The 27,355-nt window shown below is 44.9% G+C and overlaps 1 protein-coding gene across 3 annotated transcripts in view; it reads left to right on the top strand.

The window, feature by feature from the left end:
• Window positions 1–466: 466 nt before the first annotated feature.
• The window catches only part of Kcnk10 (potassium two pore domain channel subfamily K member 10), a 130,369-nt gene continuing 103,480 nt past the window's right edge, over window positions 467–27,355 (top strand). Inside the window, exon 1 of one of the 3 annotated variants that reach the window (XM_032908242.1) lies at window positions 467–979. In XM_032908242.1, the coding sequence (XP_032764133.1) occupies window position 979 (1 nt within the window). In that variant the 5' untranslated portion in view covers window positions 467–978. Of the gene's footprint in view, window positions 980–1,356; window positions 1,859–27,355 lie in introns of those variants that run through there. The other 2 variants (XM_032908241.1, XM_032908244.1) reach the window with 2 other exon arrangements.

Below are 27,355 nucleotides of genomic sequence, written 5' to 3'. Positions count from 1 at the left end.
CCATTCGTCTTACCCTTTGCCATGGGGTCAGTACCTTAGCTCAGTGACAGCACCCAGAAAAGCTTTGTTACGTACATGCTGAATGAACAGGCGATTTTAGTAATCTTACAGACAAGGGGGCTGAGTTGAACTTCCTATCCAACATGTCAGTGTGCTAATCCAACCTTCCTTTAGCAAACATTACACTTCCTTTAACGTTCATTATTATTACTGTTGTTGTTAATTATGTTGAGCGTCTGTTATGTGCAAGTGTCTGTTGCTAGGCGCCCCAGGAAACTTATAAGCAGAATTCATGTGAACACTTGGGTGCTTCTTTCAAGAGCATCCGAGCACTGTCACAGGCCTTTTCCTATCATAAACCTACCTAGGGATTCCAGGACCTGGAAGGTGGGGTTTGGGGCATCTCCCTAACTCTCTGAGAACAGGGCTGAGTTCTTTCTGCACCCACCATTGGCTGATTCTAAAGGGCTCCCCGGGCCACCTTCTTAGCTTCTCAAAGTAGAGTCGCCAAGCCTTAGCAACTCCACTTTCCTCCAGGGCTTCAAAGTCTCTCTCCAGTCCATCTCCCTAGCCTCCAAGCAGGAGCCCCAGTCCGGCTACAGGTAGCTGGGGACGAGACCAAGCTGTGCCAGGGGAACTAGGCGCGGTGAGATCGCAGCCAACGCCAAGCGGTCCCAGAACAAAAGGCTCATGGCTGGTATTAGCCTGCTTCGCTCAGGAGCGCAGTGGAGTCCACGGTTCGGGACTCAGGCGAGAGAACCACGCTGGGGAGCAGAGAGTGGAGTACCAAAAATGAAGTGACAAAAGAGAAAGAGCAGGCACCCGGGGTGGGAGCGGTGAAAGGAGGTCAACCCCCCCAGGCCGAGGTCTGCGGTGGGGCCGCGGCAGGCAGGCCCTTTCCTCCGCCTCCTGCGGAGCCTTCCAGGCAGCCAAGCGTGTCTCCGGCTGCAACTCCATCGAGCACGCCGCGGCCGCGCCAGTAAGTAGCAGCCGCGCCCTCTGCTCGCTGTCTCTGCGCAGCCCGGGGGAGGACAGGTCCGCCGCCGCCCAGCGACGAGACCGGGCGTCCGGGATCCACGCGCGCCCGGCGTTCTCCCGCAGTGGCGCGGCACCTGCAGCGCGCCACGGGGAGGGTCGCCTTAGCCGCGAGCTCCCCGGGGCGCCGCGCCACCCTTCTGTCCAATGGCTTTCGGCGGGTGGAGAGTGGGGGGCGTCGCCCGGGGGCGAGGAGCCGCGGCTGGGGAGGGGCGAGTGCTCTGTGCTCAGCCGAGCGAGGCTGACGTGTCCGCCCGAGCGCGCGGCCGGGTGTGTGCGCGCCTGTGTGTGTGTGTATATATATGTATGTATGTGTGTGTGTGTATGTGTGTGTGCGCGCGAGAGAGGGGGTACGAACACGCCTTTGGGGACCCGAGGGACGCTGCGGTGGGCTTCTCTCCGGCTCTGCCTGGCCGCTGCTCAGCCTCGCTTCTGTCTACCGCGCTTCTGCAGAAGCAGCCCGGCGCTTTCACCCTCACGGAACCACCCTCAGCATCCCATCTTACTTTTTCTTTCACCCACAAGGGCAGCAGCTGGCCACCCCCTTAACCGGTGCAAACACCCAACCAAGCCAGTGCTCGTTCGGTGCTTCCCTCAGCTAGTATTTTCCCGCTTATCTTTCTCCCGGGCTCCCCACGAGCCACTTCAAGGCTCGTCCATTCTCCCAAATTGTTCCGTTGGTCTGTTTAACCGGCGAGTTGTAAATCTTGAAGACTTTATTATTATTATTTTGATTCTTTTCATTTCATCCCCTCTGTGGGCAACGGAGCAATGAAATTTCCAATCGAGACGCCAAGAAAGCAGGTGAACTGGGATCCTAAAGGTTGGTATTGCCTACTTCGAGCTACCCTGGCTCTCTTCCACCTGCGGGTGCCTCACTGGCTGGAGTGGATGGGCTTGCTCCCGGCAGCATGTGTCCTGAGGCTGGGAAATGCGCCTGACAACTGCAGCGTGGGTGGGAGGAGGGCGGAGGCAGCGTGGGTTCGGAACCCAGATCGCGCCTGTCAAGATCACATAATCGTTGTCCCTCTAGGATGGTTTCACAATCTATTTAAAGATACACCAGGCTGCTGTTTGTTTTGAAATTGGTGGGATTTGCGTTTGACTTTGTGAGTGTGCATGTACGTGTGCCCGTGTGTGGTGTGTCCTTTGTTTCTAGTGATCTTTGTCTCTCTGGCAGATGGGTGGGGTGCCTCTCACTGGACCTGGAGCTGTGCCTCATGGCCCGCGTGCCCTCAGAGGGACAGGTTTCTTGGCAGCATGTGAGGCTGAGATCTGCAGCAGCTGTCCCCTGGGTAGCACTTCTCTCGTAGGGCATGTAGTATAATGGAGCCCAAGGGGCCTCCAGAGTCTTTGCTCTGTCTTATTACTAATCCTGCCAGCTAGTTTGGCTCAGGTTGTAGAAGGGGTGTGGGGAGTGGCTTTCCTCAACAATGGTGGGGCTGGGAAGGGCTCACAGAGTGACCTACAGTGTGCCCACGCACACAATGGTGTGATATACTTTTAGGAATGCGGGCTCACTTTTCCTTCCTGTAAAAGGGGTTAAGGCAGGTGTGTGGGTGCACCGCACTCCTGGCCTTGGCCACTGCCCCCTGATGATGTTAATGTATAGATATTTGGCTCTTAGTAAATAGTATTGGAGCAGGACAAGTTGAAAAAGTGTGTTCAGTCATCTCAACTCATATACAGGCTGAATTAGGGTAGGCAGTGCTTGAGTGCGTCTTGGAGCTAAAATTGTGTGTGTGTGTGTGATTAAATTTCTTCTTTTAAAGACTATCGTTTTATTTAGTCTTTGACAGTTTTATACAATACATCTTGATCATCTCTAATTCCCGCTCAGTTCAGCCCCTCCCTTTCAATTTTCTTATGACTCCATTTTTTCTCTTCCCCAGACTAAGTCCAGGAAAGCAAGTTATGTGTGAATTAAATGTTGTATGGATTGATTGGCTGAAGAGGGAATGAAGAGGTATTGCTCTTCAGTTCGCAGACACCTTCAGTATAGCCTCAGCCTTCTGTTTGGTCTCCAAATCTCTGGAGATAAGAAGTGTGGTGGTTTGGCTTCTATTCTTAATCATTGCAGGATTTATTTGTCAAATACCTGCTTCACACAGGGCACAGTCTGAGACCTAGAAATATAGTTAGAAGAGGACACGCAAAGTAAGTGTTTTCTTGGAGTTTACAGTGTGGGTGTCGGGTCAAAATTAGTCACTGCAGGGAGACGTTAGGAATTCAAAGGGTAGCATGCTCTGTGGGCACCGTGGGGCTTTCAGAAAGTCTGAGAGAAACCGTGGAAGCTGGGTGTGGTGGCTCATGCGTGTAAAGGCAGCAACAGGAGCCTGAGGCAGGATTCTGAGGCAGGATTTCCATTAGTTTGAGCTTAATTAACATGGGTCTACCTAGTGAGCTCCGAGTCAACCTGTGCTTCTCCCCTGTCTGAAACAAGACAAGCAGATTGGCAAAGGGCAGTGGAAAGGATGACCCAGAGGTTCCCATGTGGAAATGACACCTCTGTGGCACTGACACCTAGAGTGGGAGTTCCCTGGCCAGTGAGAAGGGGTTCTGCCTTCCATAGAGGGACCTGTGGTGCAAAAGTTCGCAGAGCAGAAGGAGCACGTGTGTTTGAGGAGCTGAAAACGGTGCTCAAAACCTAGAAGAGAGAGAAAAGTAAAGAATTCGGCGGCGAGGCGTGGCTGGGGACTCTCCAAAGCCCTAGTGTTGGTGGTGATAGGGTCAGGTTTGGGACTGAGGAAGAGGGGTCTTTATTTTAAGCCTCCAAGAGGTTCAAGCCAGAGTCACATCATCTGCGCTAAGTTTCAGAAACATTGGCACATGATGATTGCAATTCTAGGGACCAGATGCAACGGTGCCAAGGCGGTGACTGTGGGGATGAAGAGATGGTGGAGAGAGAAGATTTGGGTGACCTGAAATCAACAGGATTTTCCAAAGAAGTACCCAGGTGGAACTTCCAAGGCCAGGGATGCCGCTGGGGCGGGTCTGGTGTGGAGAAGTGAGGGCATCTAGGGTGAGATGTCCCGAGGGGGCAGCAGTTGACAGGGGAGGGGTAGATAGTTTTCAGAATTCTGCTAGGGATGTCAAGGGACCATGTTCCTGAGGCTGGCTTTGAAAACTTATTTCTGAAACATCCTCTTGTGTCCTCATGACACAATTTCCCGTGTTTCACAGCCTGATAGAGAGAAGAGAGTACTTGTAGCGTCTACAGTTACAATCATAGGTGCTAAAAATAAACACCACAATGAGAAGAACAGCATTTCCCATCACTTATTCTCACGATTTTTTTTAAATGAAAAAAATTGGTTAGCATATGAAGAATGAGTTTCATAATGACATCTTCATTCATATGTGACATTTTACTTTGTCCATACTCATATCCTCTCACATCCTTCATTCTGACTGTCTACCCCACTCCTCCTCCCTCCCTCCGGCTGGTCCCCTTCTGGTTTGCTTTAGCTGTTTTACTATTTTCATTATTTAAAAAAATTCTTCATTTTGTTTTATGTGTGTGGGTGCTTTGCCCATGTACCACATGTACGCAGCATTCATGAAGGCCAGAAGTGGGCATCAGATCCCTCTTGGAACTGGAGTTACCGATGCTTACCCAGGTGCCATGTGGGTGCTGGGACTTGAACTTGGGTCCTCTGGAGGAGGAGTCAGCCTTCAGGCTGTTTTTATAGTTCTTATTTGACACTATGTTATTGTCCTATTTGACCTTTGCCATTGCCAGGACATCATGAAGCTGCCTTTCCTGACGTGATCTGGTTCACACCTTTTGTTTCTGGAGGTGCAGGTGACTAGAGTCTGGGCATGGGTGTGTCTTAGAATTATGTGCTAGATACCGGTCGAATACTTCTCATGTATTGATTTCCTTAAGGCTGACAAGCAGTCTAGGAGGAAAGGATTGTCCTGTATTTAAAAATGAGGGAACTGCAGAACAGAAAGGTCAAGTAACTTGCTCAGAGTTGCACAGCTAATAGCTAGTGGGGACTGGACTAAAATCTGGACTCTTAATCATTCTTCTAGCATGTATCAATAGACTATTGGGACACCTGACTCTTGCCTGCTGAGTCTTCCAAACACTCAAGGACTGCCAAAACTTATTGGAAGGAGGCAAAAGAGAAGGAGAAGGCTTGGCAGAGGAGGAGTAGCCACGCCAAGTCACCAGAATCATTTAGTGATGCTCTCCTGCCTACTCCGGATTTGCTTCCTGCTCCAGCACGTTAAAGGCTTTTAAGCCCAGAAACATCAATGCAGAATGTTCTCATGGCTTGAGGCAAGCAGATCAATACTGTGGAGAAAACTCAAGACTTGGGGGTTGGAAAGAATCAGGTTCTGGAGCCAGCTGTATCATTTACTGGCTGTGTGACTTCAGGCTCTTCACTTGGCCTCTCTGGGCCTTTCTTTTCATTTAGAAAGCAGTCATGGATAGACCTCTGTGTACCCATGGGGTCTTTGTGTACCTCCCCGTCTTCTAGTTTCATCCCACCCTCGTTCTGACCTTTGGGTACTTAAGGCAGTGGACGGTTTTTCTCCTTTTCCCCCTCCCCTCCTCTTCTGTAAAGGAATCATGTTGGCTTGTGTCCCAGGGGCTCTGCATTTGTACTCTGAGCTGCTGGTGATGAATACTTACACACCTGGCTCCATTCTACCATGTGACTCTCGGGTCACATGCTACCTCCTTTGAAATGGCTTTCTTGCCCTTCCTGAGGAATCCAGTTCCCCGTCTCTGTCAGGTTCTAGGATGTGTCGTCTGTTGAGGGCTCTTCCTGCAGTGACATCTTACTTACTTACATATCATGTTGGATGCCAACATCCTGTACTGGCACAGAAGCTTCAGGAGCAGGCACTTCCTCGCCTTGTTCCTAAGTGTACTCCAGTGCCACAGGAAGTAATTGGCAAACACTAGTCACTTATAAACCCACTGCTTGATGATGAACTTGACGGGTAGATGGGTAGATGGATGGATGGACAGATGGGTAGATGGATGAATGGACAGATGGACAGATGGGTAGATGGGTGAATGGACAGATGGACGGATAGGTAGATGGATGAATGGACAGATGGACAGATGGGTAGATGGATGGACAGATGGACGGATGGGTAGATGGATGAATGGACAGATGGACGGATGGGTAGATAGATGAATGGACAGATGGACAGATGGGTAGATGGATGGACAGATGGACGGATGGGTAGATGGATGAATGGACAGATGGACGGATGGGTAGATGGATGAATGGACAGATGGACGGATGGGTAGATGGATGAATGGACAGATGGACAGATGGGTAGATGGGTGAATAGAGGCAGGGAGGGAGATTGGGATGGATTAGCAAAGGAGGGGAGCTAGGTGGGGGGAGAGACAGATCTATTGACCTTTGGCTGATGGATGAATAAGCAGGTGTATGGAGGGACTGGAGGGTATCCAAGGCTCTGGTATCAGGAAATTCTAGGCTCCTCAAAGTTACAGACCACAAAGTACAAAGAAAGGCAGAAGAAGGCTGTCTTCAGTGGCATGGCGCCAGAACACACATTCATGTGCCCATTTCCTTCCTGGGTCTCAAGCCTGTGGTCCACTGCTTTCCTTCCACCCTTTCTCCAGCAACTGAAAGGCTATGTGAGTGTGAGGCAGAGGCCAGAAGGGTGTGTCTAGGCAGGCAGAGACCTGGTCAGTGTTCAGCGAATAATGGCTGTGCGGCTATTTTCAGGCACTTTAATACACTTAAGAAATAAATAAAACCTCCGAACGGGAGCCGGCTTCTTTAAAAAGCTGCACTTTCAGTGGAGAGTTCCAGAAAAACCTTCACCTTCTGTGTAGCACTTTTCAGTTTACAGAACACTTTTTTACAAATGATGTCATTTAGTCTTCAAGCGACTATTTTTGCAGATATTAAGGGTTTTCGTCTTGCTGCGGGGAAAAGCCACGATGCAGAAAAAGGAGAAGCAACTTCTTTGGGACCCTCAACCCTCAGACTATAAGTAGACAGGTAGAGAGCAGAGGCTGGCCAGGGTCGTTGAGTGCCTCTATCCAGGGTACTGTCAGTCACACCTCCATTCCCTACACAGTCTATCCATTTCAAGGTCACCCCCCCCCACTTCCTAGTAGGCGATACACTCACACGTCTCACTGGCCAACGTACATGTTATGGCATGGATCAGCGTGTAGAGTGCGGAGCCCACCTTCCATCCTGGCTCAAGGGAACTGTCAGCCTGTGGTGAACGGGAGCTATGTTGAGTTTGTGGGGTCCCGTGAGTGCTGTCTTCATTAGTGTGTTTCCAAACATATGTTTGCACAGTTCAGGCTCTCCGGAAAGGAAATCATCTATTTCTGATTTAATATCCAACTTTCAGAAGATCAGCATTCCAAACGCAATTAATAATGAGCCCAAATCACCATAATTAGGCTAGAAAGTGCAGCAGGAGGAGGCTCCAGAGATTTTTCTGGGCTGAGGTTTGGTTTGTGCTTCCTTTGCAGCACGGTTGGTTCTTCCTCTGTGGAACGGAGACAGGGCGTGTGGACCCTGGCCGTTTCATCCCGTTTTTGTCACACGCTTTGGCCTCATCGTAAGTCAGGCGTATTTGAGACACACGGTGCTGTTTTGACTCCAACTGGGAAACTTCAATCATAGCTGAGATATGGTGGGACGGTTACTACAGGCACAATGAGCTAGTGAATGAATTGCTTTTCACTTTTACTCTACTGAGAATCTCTCTCTCTCTCTCTCTCTCTCTCTCTCTCTCTCTCTCACACACACACACACACACACACACATGCATACACATCTTCACGCTCAGGCAATGCATGTGCACACACTCACACAGAATGATAAATGATTAAAAAAGCAGAAAGACACCATTTGCCCACAGTTTAGTCCCTCAGTGAAAACAGAAATGTGAATAAAAATGATGGTCTCTTCTCAGATTTTATTAAGAGGGGTACCTCGTGGGTGGCTCACACTGAGTTAGATCTGCATAGGGGCTCATCTGAAGGCTTTGCTATGGAACCTCAATGTGGCATCAGGAGTGAGGTCACTCTGCTGATTTGCACGCGCATGGCTTATTTCTGTCTTTAAGAATCTTCCTCTTCTGGACTCTGGTCCTTTGGGTCCTTCCCAGCAGCCTGGCATTGTCTTTAAGACTCATCACTGTCACCCAGAATGGGGGAAAGCAGAGACCTCATGTTTGCTCTACAGAGCATTTCTGTGGCTAATGGATGGAATTTGAGATTCCTATTTTCTTCCTCCTGGTGTCTGGAACTGAGGGCCATAGAGTGACTATAAAGCCTGACTTTCTCATCCTCTACATGAGATTGGAGAAACGGTGAGGACCACAGCCACTGCCCGAAGAAGGGGTGACCATGAAGGGCTCTTCCTCTGCATCCAAGGGGTGGGGAGGAGTGGGCACTAAAGTTTAAGAGTAGAATTATCATCTGGATAGGATTTCAGGGAATTCTAGCCTCATCGTTTCCCTGTAAGTAAACAGGCTTTGTTACTACCATATGTAAGCAGCCACCACAGGTAAGGTCTCCTCCCTGTCTTCTTCCTTCCTTCCTTTGTCCTCTCTTGTTCTTAAAGAGTTCTGATCTTGGTTGCTATTGCCTCTGTGAAATATTCTCACTTCTCCCACTTCCCCAGGGCCCCAAGGTAGAGTGTTTTAGCTGTGAAACCAGAAAGAAGAAGCGATGATACTGTTTTCAGGTGAAAGAAACTTTCACTCCACAGTGGCCTTTGTAGGCAGGCCTGAAGTGTCAGTCCTTGTAATTATGGCACAGGAACCAGTAACAAGTTTACTGCATAGAAAATGAACACCTTGTAGAGGTTAGTAGCCTAGAGGTCTCCTGAATCACAACCAAACAGTTTGCAGGATAGAGATAAGTACTGTAATTTAACCCATGTGTGTTGTGCATGTGTTATTGGATATGCGTGTGTGTGTGTGTGTGTGTGTGTGTGTGTGTGTGTGTGTGTGTATGTGCATGTACAGAGGTTAAGGGGTGACATCTGCTGTCTTCCTTAATTCCTCTCTACCCTATCCATCTATCTATCCATCTATCTATCCATCTATCTATCCATCTATCTATCTATCTATCTATCTATCTATCTATCTATCTATCCATCCATCCACCTACCTATCTATCATCTATCTGTCTATCTATCTATCTATCTATCTATCTATCTATCTATCTATCTATCCATCCATCCACCTACCTATCTATCTGTCATCTATCTGTCTGTCTGTCTATCTATCTATCTATCTATCTATCTATCTATCTATCTATCTATCTATCCCAGAGTCTCTCACTGAATGGAAGTCATTTGGGCCAGACTGACTGGGTGGGAGCTTCAGGAACTGTCATAGTCTTAGTGCTGGGGTTACTGATATATGTTGCTGCACAGAGCCTTCACATGGATGTTGGAGGTCTGAATTCGTCACATTGACAATTCAACTCATGGAGCCCCATAATTTACCCATTTTAGTGCAACCTGAGCCTGGAAGGCCACAGAGCTGTGTGTCAGTTGTGATATTTGACAATTACACACCCACCACCTTTGTCCTGTGAGCCAAGAGGTTAGGTGAATATTTAAAGAAATGACTAGAGGAGATTAGAACTAAAATGTCCCTACCTATTAGTTTATTGTCATTTTTTTTTGTTTCAAATTGGAGATGGTTTATTTTTTACCCATTTTAATCACAAATAACTTGACCCATATCCTAACATCCCCTGGTTGAGAGTGTTGTTTTAGGCTAAAGGCATTCATTTCTCACAGCAGAAGTTGAGCTCATATAGAAAGGACTAGGTCAGTTCTGGTCTAGTATATTCAGTATTAGAGTGGCTGGGGAAGAAAATGCACATTATAATTATCTAACTTACACTGAAGGTAAGATGTTTCCCTGTGAACCATGGCAGCAGAGAGTGGGAGCATCTAAGTTCTTGGGCTGTCTCTGTTGCTCCTGTAGAAAAAGATTCAAGTTGTTGTTCCATCGACTCCCTTCCTTCTGTAATAGATTACTTTGGTCTTGATTTGAGCTGCATTGCTTGGTAGTAACTGACTGGGGAGAATTTTTCCTTTTGACTTGTCCTCTTTAGGCAAAGAATTATAGCCAGTGCATCCGGCTTGCTATGCAGATGAGTTGAAACGAAATGACACACCGAGAACTCTTCTAAGCACCATGTACATGGTAGGTGCCCTATTGTTGGTATGAGAAACACCTGGGGCACTGTCCAGGTTGTCAGGGAGGGTAATCCACAGCAGAAGCAGCCCTATTAGGAGTCTCTTAGCACCTCAATACTCTCAGTCCAGGTTTATAAAATCTAGGCTGTTCTGATTATTTTTTAAGAAAGAGCAGAGAAAGAACACATGGTTTGCAATCATAATATTTGAGTTTGAGTTACTGCTCTACTGACCTTCTTGTCTGAATGTCTCCGTCTACTTTGGTTGTTGTATTGTATTGACCCCAGACCACTGTGCGGACTTGAAGAAGTCACTTACCCTCCTTGAGCCTTAATTTTTTTTTCCTGGATAAAACACAGTTCACAGTAGCACTTTGTAGCTATTGAGATAATCAACCGAGATAAATGCAACTATGAGTTATAAACTGGAAAATGATAGCGTTTCCTAAAGTGTGTTCTCTGAGGTACAGCTAGTTTCAACAAAGGCTCCGAAGGAAAAAGAGAAAATCCAGGTCCCTCTGGGGCTGCACCCCAGTGGTAGAGTACTTCCCTGGCATGCCTGGGTTATAAAACTCCTAGAGTACAATCTCAGACAGTGAAAATCACCCAACAGAACATAACACAACGCTACACAAAAACTGTAGTCAAAGTACCAAAAACAAAAGCAGTGACAGTACCAGCAGCAACATTAGTGACAGGTTATTGGGAAATAATTTCTCAGAATAATGCTTGTTCAGTTCTTTCTGGAGAGGCCTCATAATACCTAAGTATTTTACTGTATTCCTGCCATCAAATAACCCCAATATTTGACAGACCTGGTACGTGTGAGGCTCTGGGTTTTATTCCCACAACTATCAAAGAAGAAAGTATCTATTGAGCTATTTATAGGAGAACCCATAGCGAGTCTCAAAACAGACAGGCAGACAGACAGACAAGACCCAAAACAAAACAAAACAACAAAAAAAATCCCCACAAGCAAAACAAAACAAACTGCACTCAGTGTTCTAGAATAAAACCAGAAAAAGCAGGACGGTTTCTGGTCTGCGCAATTCAACTGTTGGGGGTCGGGGGTTTCCATCCCAATGATGACACTGTCTGAAATGTGTGATTGAAACGCTAGCTGGTAGCTCACTAAGACAGCAGGGACGGTGTGCCTGGGGCGACAGGCACCCACAGTGACAAGCTGGTGGAGGAGGATTTGTTGGCAATCTCTGTCATTTTTCCCAGTAAGTATTCTTTTGACAAACAGTTGCGTATTCCCTGTAATCTTGAATAAATGGTTTCCTGGAAGTAGAATGCATCAGAGCTCCCACGTTTCCCAACACCACACATCTGGTTTATTCTTCATGTGATTTATATTTTGAGGGAAGCCTGAGGGTTTCTGTGTTCTGCACAGAACAGCGTGCCTATGGAATCTTTGAGTGCCACTGTGGACTTGAGCGGGATTAGGAACTGGAGACTGTTGAGTTTGTCATTTCCGTACAAAGTGACAAAGACAGGGTCTAAGGAAGGGTGACAGGGGTTTCTGTGGGGCTGCCTGAAGCCCCAGTCTTATCCTAGAGCCAGCGCTTATGTTGTCTGTAACCATGGTAACCAAGGGCTGAAAGAGCCTCAGGATGCCAATCTGCCACCTTAGGCCCCCACCCCCAGACTATTATTTTCCCTCTGTTCTTTCAACCTGGAGACTTCCTCTGCCTCCACAGGATGGATTCTTCCATTAAACATTGAAAACATTAAAACATTAAAAGTTATTTTTATTTATTTATTTTTGTGATATATATCACTATCTATCTATCTATCTATCTATCTATCTATCTATCTATCTATCTATCTAATCTGTTTGTCTACCTGTCATTTGTCTGTAGATAGGTAGATAGATGGGGGACAACATGTGGAAGTAGGTTCTTTTCTTTGACATGTGGGTTTTGGGGTTCAAACTCAGACAGTCAGGCTTGGTAGTAAGCATCCTTACCCACTGACCCATTTCACTCTCTCATTGGTGCTTGTGTACGTGTGCATGTGCATGTGTGTTCATGTGTCTGTGTTTGCACCTCTGTGCAGGTGTGCTTGTTTGCCGATATAGGGACATTTGCAGCCTAGAGGTTAGATTTGGGATATCCTCCTCCATAAGCTCCCCCTCCTGAATCCTTTTTTGGTTTGTTTTTTGTTTTGAGAAACGGTCTCTCACTGCACCTAGAGCTCAGTGATTGGACAGATTGGATGGTGTTGAGCCCCTGGGCTCTACTAGTTGTGCCCCCTGGCTCTGGGATTACAGACATGGAACATCACACTGGCTTCGGTAGGGGACACTGGTGTTCATGCTTGGACAGAAAGCACTCTGCTAACTCAGCCACACCCTCAGCTCCACACTGGTGCTCTTAACTTCCTGCCAACCTTACACTTCCAGAGCCCTACTTTCATTTCTTCTTTTAATTTTATGTGTATGGGTGTTTTACCTGCTTGTATGTCCATGAACTCCATGAATGCCTGGTGCCTGTGGAGGCCAGAAGAGGCATTTAGATCCCCTGGGATTGGAGTTAGATGGCTGTAAACTGTAAGCTGGGAATTGAACATGGAGGGTTCTAGAAGTCCCACTCTTTAGCTCCTGGACCCAGAGTGGATTTGTTATGACCTAGGCCAGGCCACACATGGATAATGTACTCAGCATTTCCCTGTCTACCATGGAAAGTTTCATGGGTGGCACACGCTGGAGATGTAGTTACAACCGTGCATGACAACAATGGTTCTCCATGTTTCTGACAATGTCATTTTACTGGCAGCCTGGTTAGATGGCGTGGGCTTTGGACGTGTTCCCAAGGTAGAGAGAAAGTCAACGGGGATGGATAAATTCAAACTCTGGTCTTTTGTCAAGAGATTTTGATATTGACTTGCGGTGTGTGTGTGTGTGTGTGTGTGTGGTATGGTGACTAAAGGGTGGTGGCATGAATGGCTGATGTAGCAGGTTAGGCTACTTGTTTATTTCTTTAGGATAACAGGATCTTCAGGAATAGTGTGCCTCGGGAAGATGATGCTAAAAGTTTATTTTAAAGAATATTTAGACTGCTTTAAACTGCACAGTGGATTTAGCTGAATGTTTGTGATGGACAGTTGCTATGGGCTATGATAGCGCTGGGTACTGGACCTGACTGGGACCTTTGGATTTTCTTATAAGGACTCATGGGAGTTAAAAAACATACAGTCTGGGGAAAAATGTTTCATGACATCTTTGGTTTATGAGAACCAATTATGCAAAAAAGAGGGTGTGTTGTGGAGCCATGGGTGTTGCATATTCAATTTCTTACTTGAAAGAATCTTTTCTCTGGGTTTTGTCACTCAGCCCTTGATTTTATGGTAATTTATGCACTTGGATTGAACAAATCAATAAATGAAAAGCTATGGCGTGTCCATAGTCTCCTGACTTCAAATGCTTCTCGGAAGCATGCAGCTGTCGGTCCAACATAACGGGCCTAGACGAGTTTGCCAGCATCCCCTCCACGCCGGCTGTCCCTTTGTTCCTGGTGTGTCCAGAGGCATTGTGACATTGCTGTATTTTTCCTCTGACTATAATGAGACCCCCTCCCTGCTCGTCCTGTCCTCGTGGCCTCAGCTCAGAAGTCCTCCTCCGAGCCTGAATTAATGAGAGACTATGACACATTGATTCCTTTCTCTGGCAGGGTGAGAACACAGCTTCCGTAGGAGCATGAATGCCAGCTTATCAGGCAATACGTTCTACATTCAGCCCCAGTTATAAAGAGGGGCAGAACAGACAGCAGCAGGGGGCTGGACTCTAGGAGCTCTGTAAGTCCTCGTCTTGTCGTCCGCTCTTACACGCACCACTGTTTCCCATGGCTGTCAGGATGCCTTTGCTTTTCATGCACCCGTAGTTGCTACTCGTCCAGCTGGTAATTCTGAATACTTACTGAGTGAGCGTACACAGAAACGGGGCTGGGTACTGAACACAGACACATGGAAAAGTCCCAAGTCTGGAGACAAGTGCCTAGGATGCACTGTGAGAAATTCACTGCTAGAGATGCGGATTAAAACTGGGTATTCAGAACACACATGCTTTCTGTCCAACCTGAGGTAAAGGGCCTCCTCCTGCCGTGATGTCTTATCTGAATGCATGAAGACAAGCAGGCATGAATTGAACCCTCTGAGACAATAAGTGGGAAAACATTCTTTGTTGCTTTGGGTTGTGTCTACCATGTTCTCTGTAGGCTCACATCTTGAGGGCCTTCTCCCCGGCTGGTAGCACTATTTTGGAGGCTGTAGAGTTTGAGGATGTGGGCATGGCTGGTGAAAGTTCATTAGGAGGGGTGGGCTTTTGAAAGTTTGAGCCTGTCTCCTGTTCAGGTCCTGTTCTGTTTCCTGGCCTGCTGTGGTGTGAGGGACTTCTGACACAAGCTTTCTTCTCTACGTGTTCTCCTCCACAATGGGCTTAAATCACAGAAATCATCAGCCCCCTTCCCTTCCACAAGTTTTTTCTAGCAGGTATTTTGGTCACAGTGATTCAAAAGTAACCACCTTACTACCCATGTCATTTCTAACAGATGTTTAGCCACAAATTTTAGAGAAAGTTACAAATTCTGCAGCTTTCTCAAAAAAAACCCACTTCTGGTTGTGGTTGGTATACGGCTGTAGCTACTAGCTCAGTGTGACCCAACACACATCAGTGTTCAATCTTATTGTGTTACTCTCATCCCTTCAGCACTCTCTGAGTTCTTACTTGTCATGAAGAGGATCTTACTATGTAGCCCAGGGTCACATTGAACTTGTCACCCTCCTCTTTCAGCCTCTGGCATTACGGGTGTGGACTACCACATCTGGCTATGTACAGACTTCTAGCTGTAATACTGGCACATTTTTGTCCCCCTTTTGGCTAGAATCATCTTTGCTGCTCCCATGGAAGGTGGAGAGAACTGGGGAGCTAGAGACCCTTAGATCACAACTGATGGGATACAGTGCATCAATACCCCAATTCCTTCGGCATTGGGTGAAATAGCTCAGCAGTGTGTTGTGTACAGGGCCTCAGTTTCCTAACAGTGATAACTCACTTGATGCTGTGTCTTTGATTGGTTTCTTAGCAACCTTCCCATCTGTGGCTCTCTTCTCTAATTCCCTAGTGTTTTTTTTTTCACATCCTAAAAAAACTACTAGTATTCAAAATCTTATTGTAGGTTCAGCTTCTTGGGGAACTCAGAGGAAGACATATGGTGAAGATCTATTATTCCCTGTGTTTCTGTTGTATGCATCAGGCACCAGCTTTGATGGTAGAATGAGGGGAGAGAATGGATACAGGACCTCAGGATACCTAACTTGTCACTAAGGCAAACAGCTTTCAAGGGATATAATCTACACCTAAGCAAAAACATCTTCCTTGAGTTCTGATTCTGGCAAATAAGCCCCCAAAAATGTGGTAAGCCAAGGCTTGATGGGGCTCAGCTGAGCTTCATCAAACCAGTTTGTTCCATAATTCTCCTTCTTATGAGAGGGAAAAATGAAGTGCAGTTGATTTTCATTATTTGCAATAATTGTTATGTTGGTACAAATAGCGAATTAACAAATGAAAACCCTTGTCACTGTGGGAAGCACAGGGCTAGGTTCCTGCTAATCTCTGGCCACCACATGCTCATCAAGTGATTAGGATGGACCATCATTCTACTGAATTTGTACTGTTGTCTCGTTTTGCATTGAGGTCCTGGCTACAGCCTTGCTAATATGCCTGGATGAAACTCATCCAACACACTAGCTTTTCTCTGAAGTCCCTCACTGTCACCTCTGACAAAGAAACATCGGGTAACACTTTCATGTATTTTTTGGAGATTTTGGGCACTGATATCATGAGTAGACTATAAATAACATAGTTGCTTAAACTATGAAAGCTGAAGTGAGAAGGCAGAGAAAAGCCTGGCTGATCTCCAGCTGAGGGTGTGCTATGCAACTGGACCCCCCACCTCTATTGTTCACCTCATGCCTGCAAATGACCACAAAAGCACCACACATATTGATTGTGAGATGATCCGGATAAAATGTTCAGGTCGGAGAATAAGTAACAATAGAATTTGTGATTATTAATGAAGGCCAAATGTCTTTCTCATGTTATCACACTGAGACTTGATTCCAGTTTACTCTATTCATAAACGTAAGAGCCAGACTCTGTGACTGATAATGAAACGATACAGAGATATTAATGAGGTGGTCCTTGCCATTCAGGGTCCATTCTGGTGGTTCAGAGACATCCACTGACATAAGAAAGAAAGCGCGCACACACACACGCGCACACGCACACACATTCTTACAGAGGAAGTGTGAAGTGTGAAGGAGGGAATTAAGAATTCTAGTCAGAAGATATTCTGCCAGAGCATGATAATTCAGAGGTGAGCGCTCGCAGCCAACCATTGAGCTGAGAATGGGGTCCACAATGGAGGAGTTAGAGAAAGGATTGAAGGAGCTGAAGGGGTTTGCAACCCCATAAGAACAATATCAACCAACCAGATCTCCCAGGGACTAAACCACTACCCAAAGACTATACATGGACTGACCCATGGCTCCAGCTGCATGTGTAGCAGAGGATGGCCTTATTGGGCACCAATGGAGGAGAAGTCCTTGGTTCTGCCAAGGCTGGACTCCCCAGTGTAGAGCAGTGTCAGGGAGGGGAGGCAGGAAGAAGAGGTGGTTGGGGAGGGGGAACACCCTCATAGAAGGGGAAGGGGGAATGGGATAGGGGTTTATGGATGGGAAACTGGGAAAGGGGATAATATTTGAAATGTAAATAAAAATATCCAATTAAAAAAAAAGAATTCTAGTCAGAAAGGACTTGGAGGAAAGCCTTAGGTAGGTCTTGAGGGACAGGCTGCATTTCAAGTACTCTGTACATCTTGGAAACACACGGTCAGAGCAACCTTGTTTACTATGATTGACTCTCTCACCCTCCCTGCCCTTATACCCTCCGGTAACACTCATTCTTCAGTGAGTCAAGTATGCCTTTTTAAGATCATCTTTCCCACTTACACTGGGGATCCTCTGCTCTTTGGGGCATCCTCTCTTCTCCAGAAACGCTGGTCTTGCCCTCTCTCCACAAGTATCCCCATCACTGTATAAACAGGCTTCTGTATCACCGATCGTCTCCTTGACCCTTTGTCTCCTCTTACTATCACTTCATTTCTGGACAGAGTGGTCTAAGGTTGGCATCTTTACTTACTTCACTTTCTAAGTGGCCACTGCTTCCCCAGGGACAGCTTTCACAATGAGGACTTCTCCTCTGTATGGTCTTTTGAGTATGATTAAGATATATATTGCTGCCTGGTAGTGGCATGGAGAAACCCTGTCTCAAACAAAAGAAAGAAAGAAAGAAAGAAAGAAAGAAAGAAAGAAAGGAAGAAAGAAAGAAAGAAATGAAGGAAGGAAGGAAGGAAGAAAGGAAGAAAGAGAGGAGATTCTTTATGGTGCTAAGACCCTGCTAGAAGTTTCTTCTACAATATGGGCACTGGCTGTTAGAAGAGTTAGATTCTTATCAAATGAAGAAATTCTAGGATTTAGATCTGCTACTTTTCTAATACCATCTAGAAGTTTGTTCTTTTTGGCTTGTTCAGTTTCCTATTCTGTTTCTTGCATAGTACCAGCACAGGTCCTAAATGGCAGTACAAAGACCCAGGAGCTCCTGAAGGCATTTTACTCTAAAGACAGAAGAAAATGAGGATGTGAAGAAGGGATCTCACTAACTCTCCCTCTTTAGACATTTCCTTTCTTTCCTCCTTCCTTCCCCTATTGTACTGGCTGGTTTTGTTTGTCAATTTGACACAAGCTGGAGTTATCACAGAAAAGAGAGCCTTAGTTGAGGAAATGCCTCCATGAGACCCAGCTGTAAGGCATTTTCTCAACTAGTGATCAAGGGGGAAAGGCCCATTGTAGGTGGTGCCATCCCTGGGCTGGTGGTCTTGGGTTCTATAAGAGAGCAAGTAGAGCAAGCCAGAGGAAGCAAGCCAGTAAGTTACATCCCTCCATGGCCTCTGTATCAGCTTCTGCTTTCTGACCTGCTTGAGTTCCAGTCCTGACTTCCTTTGGCGATGAACAGCAACGTGAAAGTGTAAGTTGAATAAACCCTTTCCTCCTCAACTTGCTTCTTGGTCATGATGCTTGTGTAGAAATAGAAACCCTAAGACACCTATCCTTTTCCTTTTCTTCTACTACTTTTCGTTCTTTACATCTTCTTAGTTGCTGTTCTATTGCTGTGACCATGACCAAGGCAACTCACAAAAGAAAGCATTTAATTGGGAGTTTATTTTATAGTTTCAGAGTGTTAGTTTATTATTATCATGGTAGAAGGCATGGTGGAAGGTAGGTTTGGTGCTAGAAAGGTAGCTGAGAGCTATGTCCTGATCTTGGGGCGGAGGGGGGGGGAGAAGGGGGAGAAGAAGGAGGAAGAAGGGGGAGGGAAGAAGGAGAGAGAGAGAGAGTGCCAGGGTCTGGCATGGACTTTTGAAGCCTCAAAGCCCACTTCCAATGACACACTTCCCCCAACAAGGCAAAACCTACTACAATAAAGTCACTCCTAATCCTTCTAATCCTTTCAAATAATGCAACTCCCTAGTGAGTCAGCATGCAAATATTTGAGCCTATGGGGGCCATTCTTATTCAAACCATCACACCTCCTCATTCCCTTTCTATTCTGCAGTTCTTTTTTCTCCTCTTTCTCTCACCTTTTTTCCTTCCAAGTTTTTCCTTTTACTTTCCTGAGAGTCCTTCACAGACTTCTTGCACATAACCCCCCACCCCTACCCCATCACCACTAAAGGGGAATGTTTCATCCTTCTTAGTTTAGAACAATGAAGACTCCTTGCTTCTGTAAGTGGGGCCCATCTTATTGATATATTGCCATTTAGCCAATCTTTAAGTAAAACTGGGCATGTCAGCAAAAAGGGAGAGAGGAGAGAGTAAAGTCGCAGGCAGTATCTGCCCCATCTTCCTGGATACTAGGAAGCAATGTTGACTTTTAGAAGGACAACTTAGCCTTTTAAAAAGTCATTCTGGTTTGCGACAGGTTAAGTTTTCCTTTCATTCGTTTCTCTACTCCCTGAGGGCATGTCTCCTTTTCTTTTCCTCTGCATGATTAAATACTTAGACTTGAGGTCCTTCTAGTTTGGGTCTGTACATTCTTCTTGCATGACCTCAGCAGAACCTTTAGTGCTCTGTTAATGCTACCATTTTCTAGTGTGTGTGTGTGTGTGTGTGTGTGTGTATGTGTGTGTGTGTGTGTGTGTGTATGTGTGTGTGTGTGTGTGTGTGCATATGTGTGGTGTGTGTGTGTGTATGTGTGTGTGTGTGTGTGTGTGTGTGTGTGTGTGTGTGTGTGTGTGTGTGTGTGTGTGTATGTGTGTGCCTAGTTGCCTTCTTAACATTTCCACTCAAATGCCTTCACTGTGAAGACCAACACAGAACTGTGGACTTTCTATTCCAAACTCGTTCTTCCCCAGACTGCATTATCTTAGGGAATGGTACCACCTTATAAAATCTGGTCAGAGCACATAAGTCCCTTCTTTCCTGTCTCCCCTCCCTCACACATTCTATTCACAAGTCCTGTACACTGGACCTCTCGACTACACCTAGAATCTTTGCTTCTGTGTTTTTTTCTCCCCCCTTGATCTGTGTGTTCTTTTCATTGGATGCTAACAGTGCCTTCATATTGGTCTATTTCAATTCCTACTCCCCGATGCTCTGTTCATTTCAGTTAAGCACTCTCTACTGCCGCTACGAAGCCTTGGGTGGTGGCTTTTGCTAATCTGCCTGAAACTGTGTTCGGAACCATCTCTCCCCAGTTTCCTCTGGACTTCTCCTTTCTCTGACTTACTGAGAAGGTTTTCAAAACCTGCATTACCTCCTTTGATTCTTTTTTATCCAGCCTTCCTTGCCTATAGAATCTCAGCTCAAACTTAATACTCCAGAGAGCTTTCTTTAACCCACCCACCCTTACCAGCCACCTTCTGCTGTAATTGGGCCTATACATCCCTGAAAACAAAACCTATTTGTTAATTTTATGAACTGAAACAAATGAAATTACCAAACTAAAAACCACTAAAAATGATATCTATACGACTCTAAGAGAGCAGACTTTTAAGGAGGAAATCGCAGCTAGCAGCATTTCATTTTCTTTCAAAGACTGAAGATATAGTGGTGGTGGTGGTGGTGGTGATGATGATGATGATGATGATGATGATGATGATGATGATGAGGATGATGGTGGTGGTGGTGGTGGTGGTGGTGATGGTGGTGGTGATGATGATGATGATGATGATGATGGTGGTGGTGGTGGTGGTGGTGGTGATGATGATGATGATGATGGATGATTATGGTGGTGGTGGTGGTGGTGATGATGATGATGATGATGATGGATGATTATGGTGGTGGTGGTGGTGGTGGGTACCACAGAGACAACTGATGTATATGTTTACTGTGTACCAGGAACAGTGCCAGATATTTTGCATACATTGGGTTACTTAATTCTAACAAGGTTTGCACTGTTGGGGAGTAATGCCATTCTCACTCTTCACTGAGCCATCCTAGGTGGTTGGTTGTACATGGAACTTTCAAGGAAATTTTTCTGTCCCCCAAGACTGATAAATAGTAGTAGAGTTGCAAATCTCTCTAGGTCCGAGCAAATTCCAAGTGTGCATTTGTAAACTTGGTCTATATTTGTCCAGGTGATGATTAAAATAGCCCTTAGCAGATTAAGAAAGGGAAAGATAATATGGCATAAGTGGTTGACTGTTTTCAAAATATGGTAAATAAAATTGGTTTCCAGGCCAGCATCCCTTGACTTTCGTCTTCTACTCTGATTAATGGAAGGTATAGTTGAGTTTTGGAAAGGTATTGGGGGAATAAATTTGGGCATGATGGCACAAGTCTATAATCCTAGCCCTCAGGGGGCTGAGGCAAGAGGACTGAGAGCTTGAGGCCAGTTGTGAGGCTTGGTTTAAAAAAAAAGTAAAGAAAAAGTTAAGAGATAAATTATGGTAGAGTTATTCTCTCATTGTAACAACCTAAAGATGTGTCCTTGCCATTGTGTGGTAATTCGGCGAAACCATCATCCTTCCATGACTCTTCCATTCCTTCTCCCCTCCTTCCATGATGTTCCCTGAGCCTTAGGTGTAGTCATCGTATTGCAGATCTATCAACTAGCGATGGGCACCCCATGGTCCATTGTTTTCTGCATTTTTACTATAGTGGTAGCTTTCTGTCTGTTGCAAAAAGAAGCTTCCTCAATGAAGAGTGTGGTATCTATACTTATCTAAGGGTAGAAAGGTAAGTACTTAGAGATTTTACTGGTTAGGAAAAACCTACTGGTAAGTTCATGGCCTCAATAACCATGTACTGTTGGCTGGATTTACAGTACCAGACATGGTTTCTTTTCTCTTGTGGGCCCTGAGTTCAATTAGACAACTATTAGTTACCTCCAAGATATAAATACTACTATTCCCCTTCAGGGAGAGTTGGTCATTGCTATGGTCTATAGGAGTTACAGCGGGGCAGGACTGCTTTCCTGTCTTAGCAGCTTGCATATTATTTTCTGGTACTATGAAAGCTTGTCCCAAGAGAGGAAACTTTCTGGTCAAGTTTGTGAGTCCTATGTCCAAAGAATATGGTGGCTTCAGCAATAGAGCCCTACCTTCAACTACTGAGAAGCAACTGATAGCAACAGCAGTAACTTGTGTTGTTTGGGGGGAGGTCTTAGACTTCCTTGACCAACTCTAAAGGAGGCTTCTTGTCTTATAACTGGTATTGGAATTTTGTTAGATAATCTTTGGCTCTTGGGGAAAGTAGTATCATCACACCTAGTGTAACTTTATTTGGAGTGTATGTATGTATGTGTATGTTGTATGTGTGTATGTATATGTATATATATATGTGTGTGTATGCATGTATGTATGTGTATGTATGTATGTATGTGTGTATGCATGTATGTATGTGTATGCAGATGTGTATGTATATGTATGCACGCAGATGTGTATGTATATGTATATATGCAGATATGTATTTATATATATGCATTGATGTATATATGTATTATGTATACATACATGCATATATGTGTATATATATACATCTATTCTATATGTATGTATGTGTAGGTATGGATATATAATTTTAGGTAAATATAGAATAATGATATCCAATGTCTTTTTCAAGTTTCCTTAGTGTTATTTTTTTCCTCTCCCTCTCTATTGTCCTCCTCTCAGCCTTTCCTGTGTCAGTTTCACTTTGTATTTAATTAATATTTTTGAGATTGGATCTCATGATGTAGGCCAAGATAACCTCAAACTCTTAATTCTCCTGCCTCAGCCTTCTAAGTCCTGGGCTTATAGATGTATATCATCAAATCTGCTCAGATTTCACTTTTAAAGACTTTTAAAAGATTAGTTTTTTAAAGCAGTAATTTACACCATACTTAGTGCTTTTATTTATGTTTTTCCAGCCATTTAAAAAAGAAATAAATATAGACTAATCTCAGGTAAATATAGAATGTCTACATAATTATGGGCATTCTATTGTTCTATTTTTTCCTAGTGTGTACTAAAGTAAACCCATGGCCACTGCAAGAAGGTTGTATCTATGTATTATCTACCATTTTCTCACAACTACCATTGACTTGTGTGCTATTCTTTTGGGAACACCCAAGGCTCTATTGTTTACCAAATTACAGCTATGTGATGGGGGTAATTTCAACTGTCAACTTGATTCGATCAGTAGACTAGACCATTAGTAAAACACACCTTTGGGTTTGTCTATGGAGCCATTTTCAGAGATGATTAGATGGGAGGTATTGAGAAGTACAGAAGTTGGGGCCTCATTGGAAGATGTGGGCCTCTTTGAAAGGTACAGCTCGATCTCTTCCTGTCACTCATTTTGCTCTTACCACAAGGTGAGGAGCATTGCTTCACCACACCCCTTCCACCATCTTCTGCTGTACAAAAGGCTCGGGAACATGGAAACCAGATGACCGTAGATCAGAGCATTCGAGGCCACAAACTGAAATCAATCTTTTCCCCTCCAGTTGCATTTCTCAGATATTTTGTTACAGCAACGAAAAGTTGATTAACATTCGCTCTCTGGTTGTCACATGGATGGAGCCAAACACGTGATATCCAGCCTATATTTATTAGATGCTTAGTATGTTCAACATCATGTGCTGTTAAAAGTGAAAATGTGAACCATATTTAGCCTTTAATCTTAATGGATTTGGAACAAAGGGACCAGAGAATGGCACACCAATCAGGAGGTAGGATGTAGGTGGGCTTCATGCTCCCAATTTCAGCTGAGTGGATAGTGACTCTCATGCATGCCCTTTGATATCAGCTTTGCCACCAGAGTAGCTGTGTGAGCTCTCAGTTTGCACTCAGGGGTAGGTAGCCTCTTTTTAAATTCAGTTTGCTCCAGTATTTGCCAGCGACTATACGATGCCTTGGGGGAACATGAAGGGGAGATTAGTATGGTTTATAGAGCAATAAAACAGAAACTAAAGGATGAAGTGGAAGGCAGAGTAGACCAGGACCACAGACGAGAGGCAATGAGTGCATGCTCAATGCTTAAAGGAAACAGAGTTCACTGCTAGCTCTGGGGCCCAGGGAAGGCTGTCGAGTAGATGTAGCACTTCAGATGGACTTTAAAGGAAGAGACGGTGCAAAATGCAATGATAGAGAAATGGTCCAGCAGGATGAAGAGACTCAATTAGGAAGGGAAGAGGGAAAGGGCATTTATTTGTATAAGAGCAAGTCTCTAGTTTTATGAGGAGGTGAGAGTAGGAGGGACAGTTGGGTTCTTGTGGCCCTTGCGGTACCAGATTAAGATTTATTTCCACAAGCAAGTTGGAGTCTTAGAAGGTTGTCCCATGTAATGAGTTGACTTTCTGGAAACAATGGGGTGCACATAAATGAGAGGGAAGGGAAACATCAACCTCAAGAAGATAGTGCAGCGACGTGGGGTGGGGGAAGATGGTGAGACCATGTGCTGCCCATTGTGCCCCAGGTCTGGGATAGAAGGGCCCAGGGGAGAGTGGAGTAGAAAGAAGTAAATACTGTAGAGAAATGGATACTGACTGGTGACCAAAACAGCACAGGCGATTGTTTCTCTTAAATTGCCAGGAGCTCAGAGTCATCTGTGAGCTATGGATAATGGAGACAGTGATTGTCTGGTAAGAAGACAATGACTGCAGTTCCAGCGTAGATGAGGCAGGCGGTGGATCTGATGCACAGATTTGTCCTTCACCATGAAAAACCAGAGGCAGTTCAGGATGCAGTCCATTTCGCATTTCATCCTTGCGTATGCTCAAGGATAAGTGGAAGTATAATTTCTGTGTAGATTTTCACGGCCAAGAGACAGGAGATAGGAACTGAACGTGGACATTACTCTTCCCTTGAACAAGGTTAGTCAGCCCTGGGAGGCCAGTCCATTGCGTTATGTGAAAAGCCACATGGATAACTCACCTGAAAACATTAATTCTTTAAGAATTTTGTACCATGTATTTTGATCAGATTTATCCCTCCACCAACTATTCTCAGACCTCCCTGACTCCCTAGTCACCCAATTTTGTGTCTTTCTTTTAAACCGTTGAGTTCAATTTGTGCGGCCTACATATGCTTGACTCTATTCATTCATTGGAGTATAGTTGATGTACTGGGGCTCACACCTTTAAAACTGGTCCTTCCTCTCCCAGCAGCTAGTAACTGCCAACAGCTCCTTAGCTTACTAACCTCCTCTCTCTAACGCTGGGGTTTTGTCTGGCTTAAGACTTTGAAGATCTTGTACTTGTTGTCACAATCACTCTGAGTTCACACTACAGTTCCCCTGAATGACTGGTTTTTGTCTGACAAGTAGGTATTTCCTCCTCAAATGTATCTCCCAAGTCAGGGGTAATTACCGGACAATTTCTTCTATTTTGACTCCACGTTTCCCACCTGAAAAGGGTCTGACCTTAGTGGCTCTAGAAGCAATTCTGCCTTCATACAAAAGACTATACGGCGGTTATGTTTCAGCCAAGAGAAGACAGAGGTTTACTCAGAGTGTAGTCTGGGATTTGATACTACCCCCGGAGAGCAAAGAGTCAGGTGGAGGTTTTTCCAGAGGACTCTGTAAATGTTTGAATTCTCTAAACTCAGACGCTGGAGGTGTATGTGTGGGTGATGACTCAGTTGCGCCTAGTTCAGCTCCCGAGCACACACACAAAAGCTGGGAATGGTGGTGCTTCTGGAACGCCAGTACCATGTGGGGTATACAGCTCATTGACCAGTGAGCCTAGTGGCTCCAAAAACTCCAGGCTCAGCCAGAGACCCCACCTCAAAAACTAAGGTGAAGAGTAATGAAGGAAGTCACATGACTACATGTGTCACATAACTAGATGTGAACTTCTGTTTTTCATATTTGCACATCCACCTACACAAACATGGATATACCCCTCCTCCACACACCTGTACCCCTGATCCATCCAATTTTCTCTGTTTTTTTTCTAATTTTTAAGTTGTTTTATTTTATGCCTGTCCCTGCACTTACTACCTGGTATGAGATGTACTGGTTTTCATTGCAACGAATTAGACAAAGCAACTCTTGAGGGCTACTCTGTGTAGAGAGTGGAGGCTAGGTTCTTCTAATGGAAACTTCTTTGGAAAGCGTGACTCATTGGCCTTCTTCTCCATCACCATACAGGGAGTGAGTGAATGCCGGGAAACAGCTGCGGGTCTACTGTTAATTTGGTGGTACAAAAGAAGGGAGATGGTACTGTTAAATGGATCTCCATTCTCAGTCAGCGAAGTTGCTGATGCTGTCTCCTAGCTAATAGGAAACTCAAGTATACCCCAAGGATGTTGCCAGATGTTTCTAAAGAAGCATGTTACATCTATGGTCTCAGATACTGAATACTTAAACACAAGATAGTCTTTGAAACTAGCGATTGAATAGACACTGAAGTTATTACTGGACCAAGGTCTAATATAGTGGTCTATGCTATTTAGAGTGAATTTCACTATTATTTAAAAATACATCTCAACTGGAAGGCTGCTGAAATGATGAGTTATTTAATTTTATACTTAATGTTCTTGTTTCACTAGAGTTCTCTTTTTAGGCAACAGTGACCCAGAGTAATGGGACTGTTAGGAAATCCATGTATTCACATATACATTGGTTCATTAAAAGCACATTTATTTACTGCTTGGCAGGTTCTATGCAGAAGTCTGAGAAGCAAGAACAGCCGTATTTTGTACTTTTTCATGTTGTATCAAGAGAAATGTTCTAGATTAATTCTAAAGTTCATTTTTGTGATTTAGCAATTTTGAAATACAAATTTATTGAAGGTGAAATAAGAAAGAATCAATCTACCTCTTTATTTATGTATTTATATATATATTTATTTTTGCAGTGATAAGAATTGAACATAGGGTCTCATACCATGACAAAAACTCTATCTTGAGTTATGGTCCCAGTCATAAAAATATTTTTTCTATCAATTATATCAATTTAATTAGACATTTTAACTTTTATGAGGTACATAGATAATGCTACATTTTATAATTTATTGTGTATTGGATTGATAGCAAATACTTGCATAATACTAAACTGGTACTATATTTTGATCAACGTAATATTTTGATTTGGAATTTACTACTTGTCAAGCCTCTAATTTTAAGGTCAAGGTAAATAGATCAAGGGACACCAGGACTCAGCGGCCTGGATGTCCAGATCCAGGGGAGAGGAGGCAGAAGGTAGATGAACATCTCCTGCTGTGTAGACTATAGCAGCGGGATTGAGTCACGATCCCCTGTATCTTCCATCTCTGTATAGTCTCTCTTTTTCTGGCCTACATAAGCTCAGGTGAGTCATGGAGTGTGATTCTGTCAGATGCCAGAAGAGAGCAGGGGGGTGAGAGACAGCAGCAAGGGCTGTGGCATGTGAGGTGGAGATTAATAAAAAGTAAGATCAAGGCCAGTGGGTGTACCTAGTAGTACCTGGTGTACCTAGTAGCATCTAATCTAGTGGCAGAAACACATATGTAGCAGAGGATGGCCTTATTGGGCATCGATGGGAGGGGAGGCCCTTGGTCCTGTGAAGGCTCAATGCCCCCAGTGTAGGGGAATGCCAGTGTCGGGAGACAGG

Source organism: Rattus rattus, chromosome 7, assembly GCF_011064425.1.
Source record: "Rattus rattus isolate New Zealand chromosome 7, Rrattus_CSIRO_v1, whole genome shotgun sequence".
Lineage (NCBI taxonomy): Eukaryota > Metazoa > Chordata > Mammalia > Rodentia > Muridae > Rattus > Rattus rattus.
Note: the sequence above shows the minus strand (reverse complement) of the source record. Positions and strands in the feature narration are given on the sequence as shown.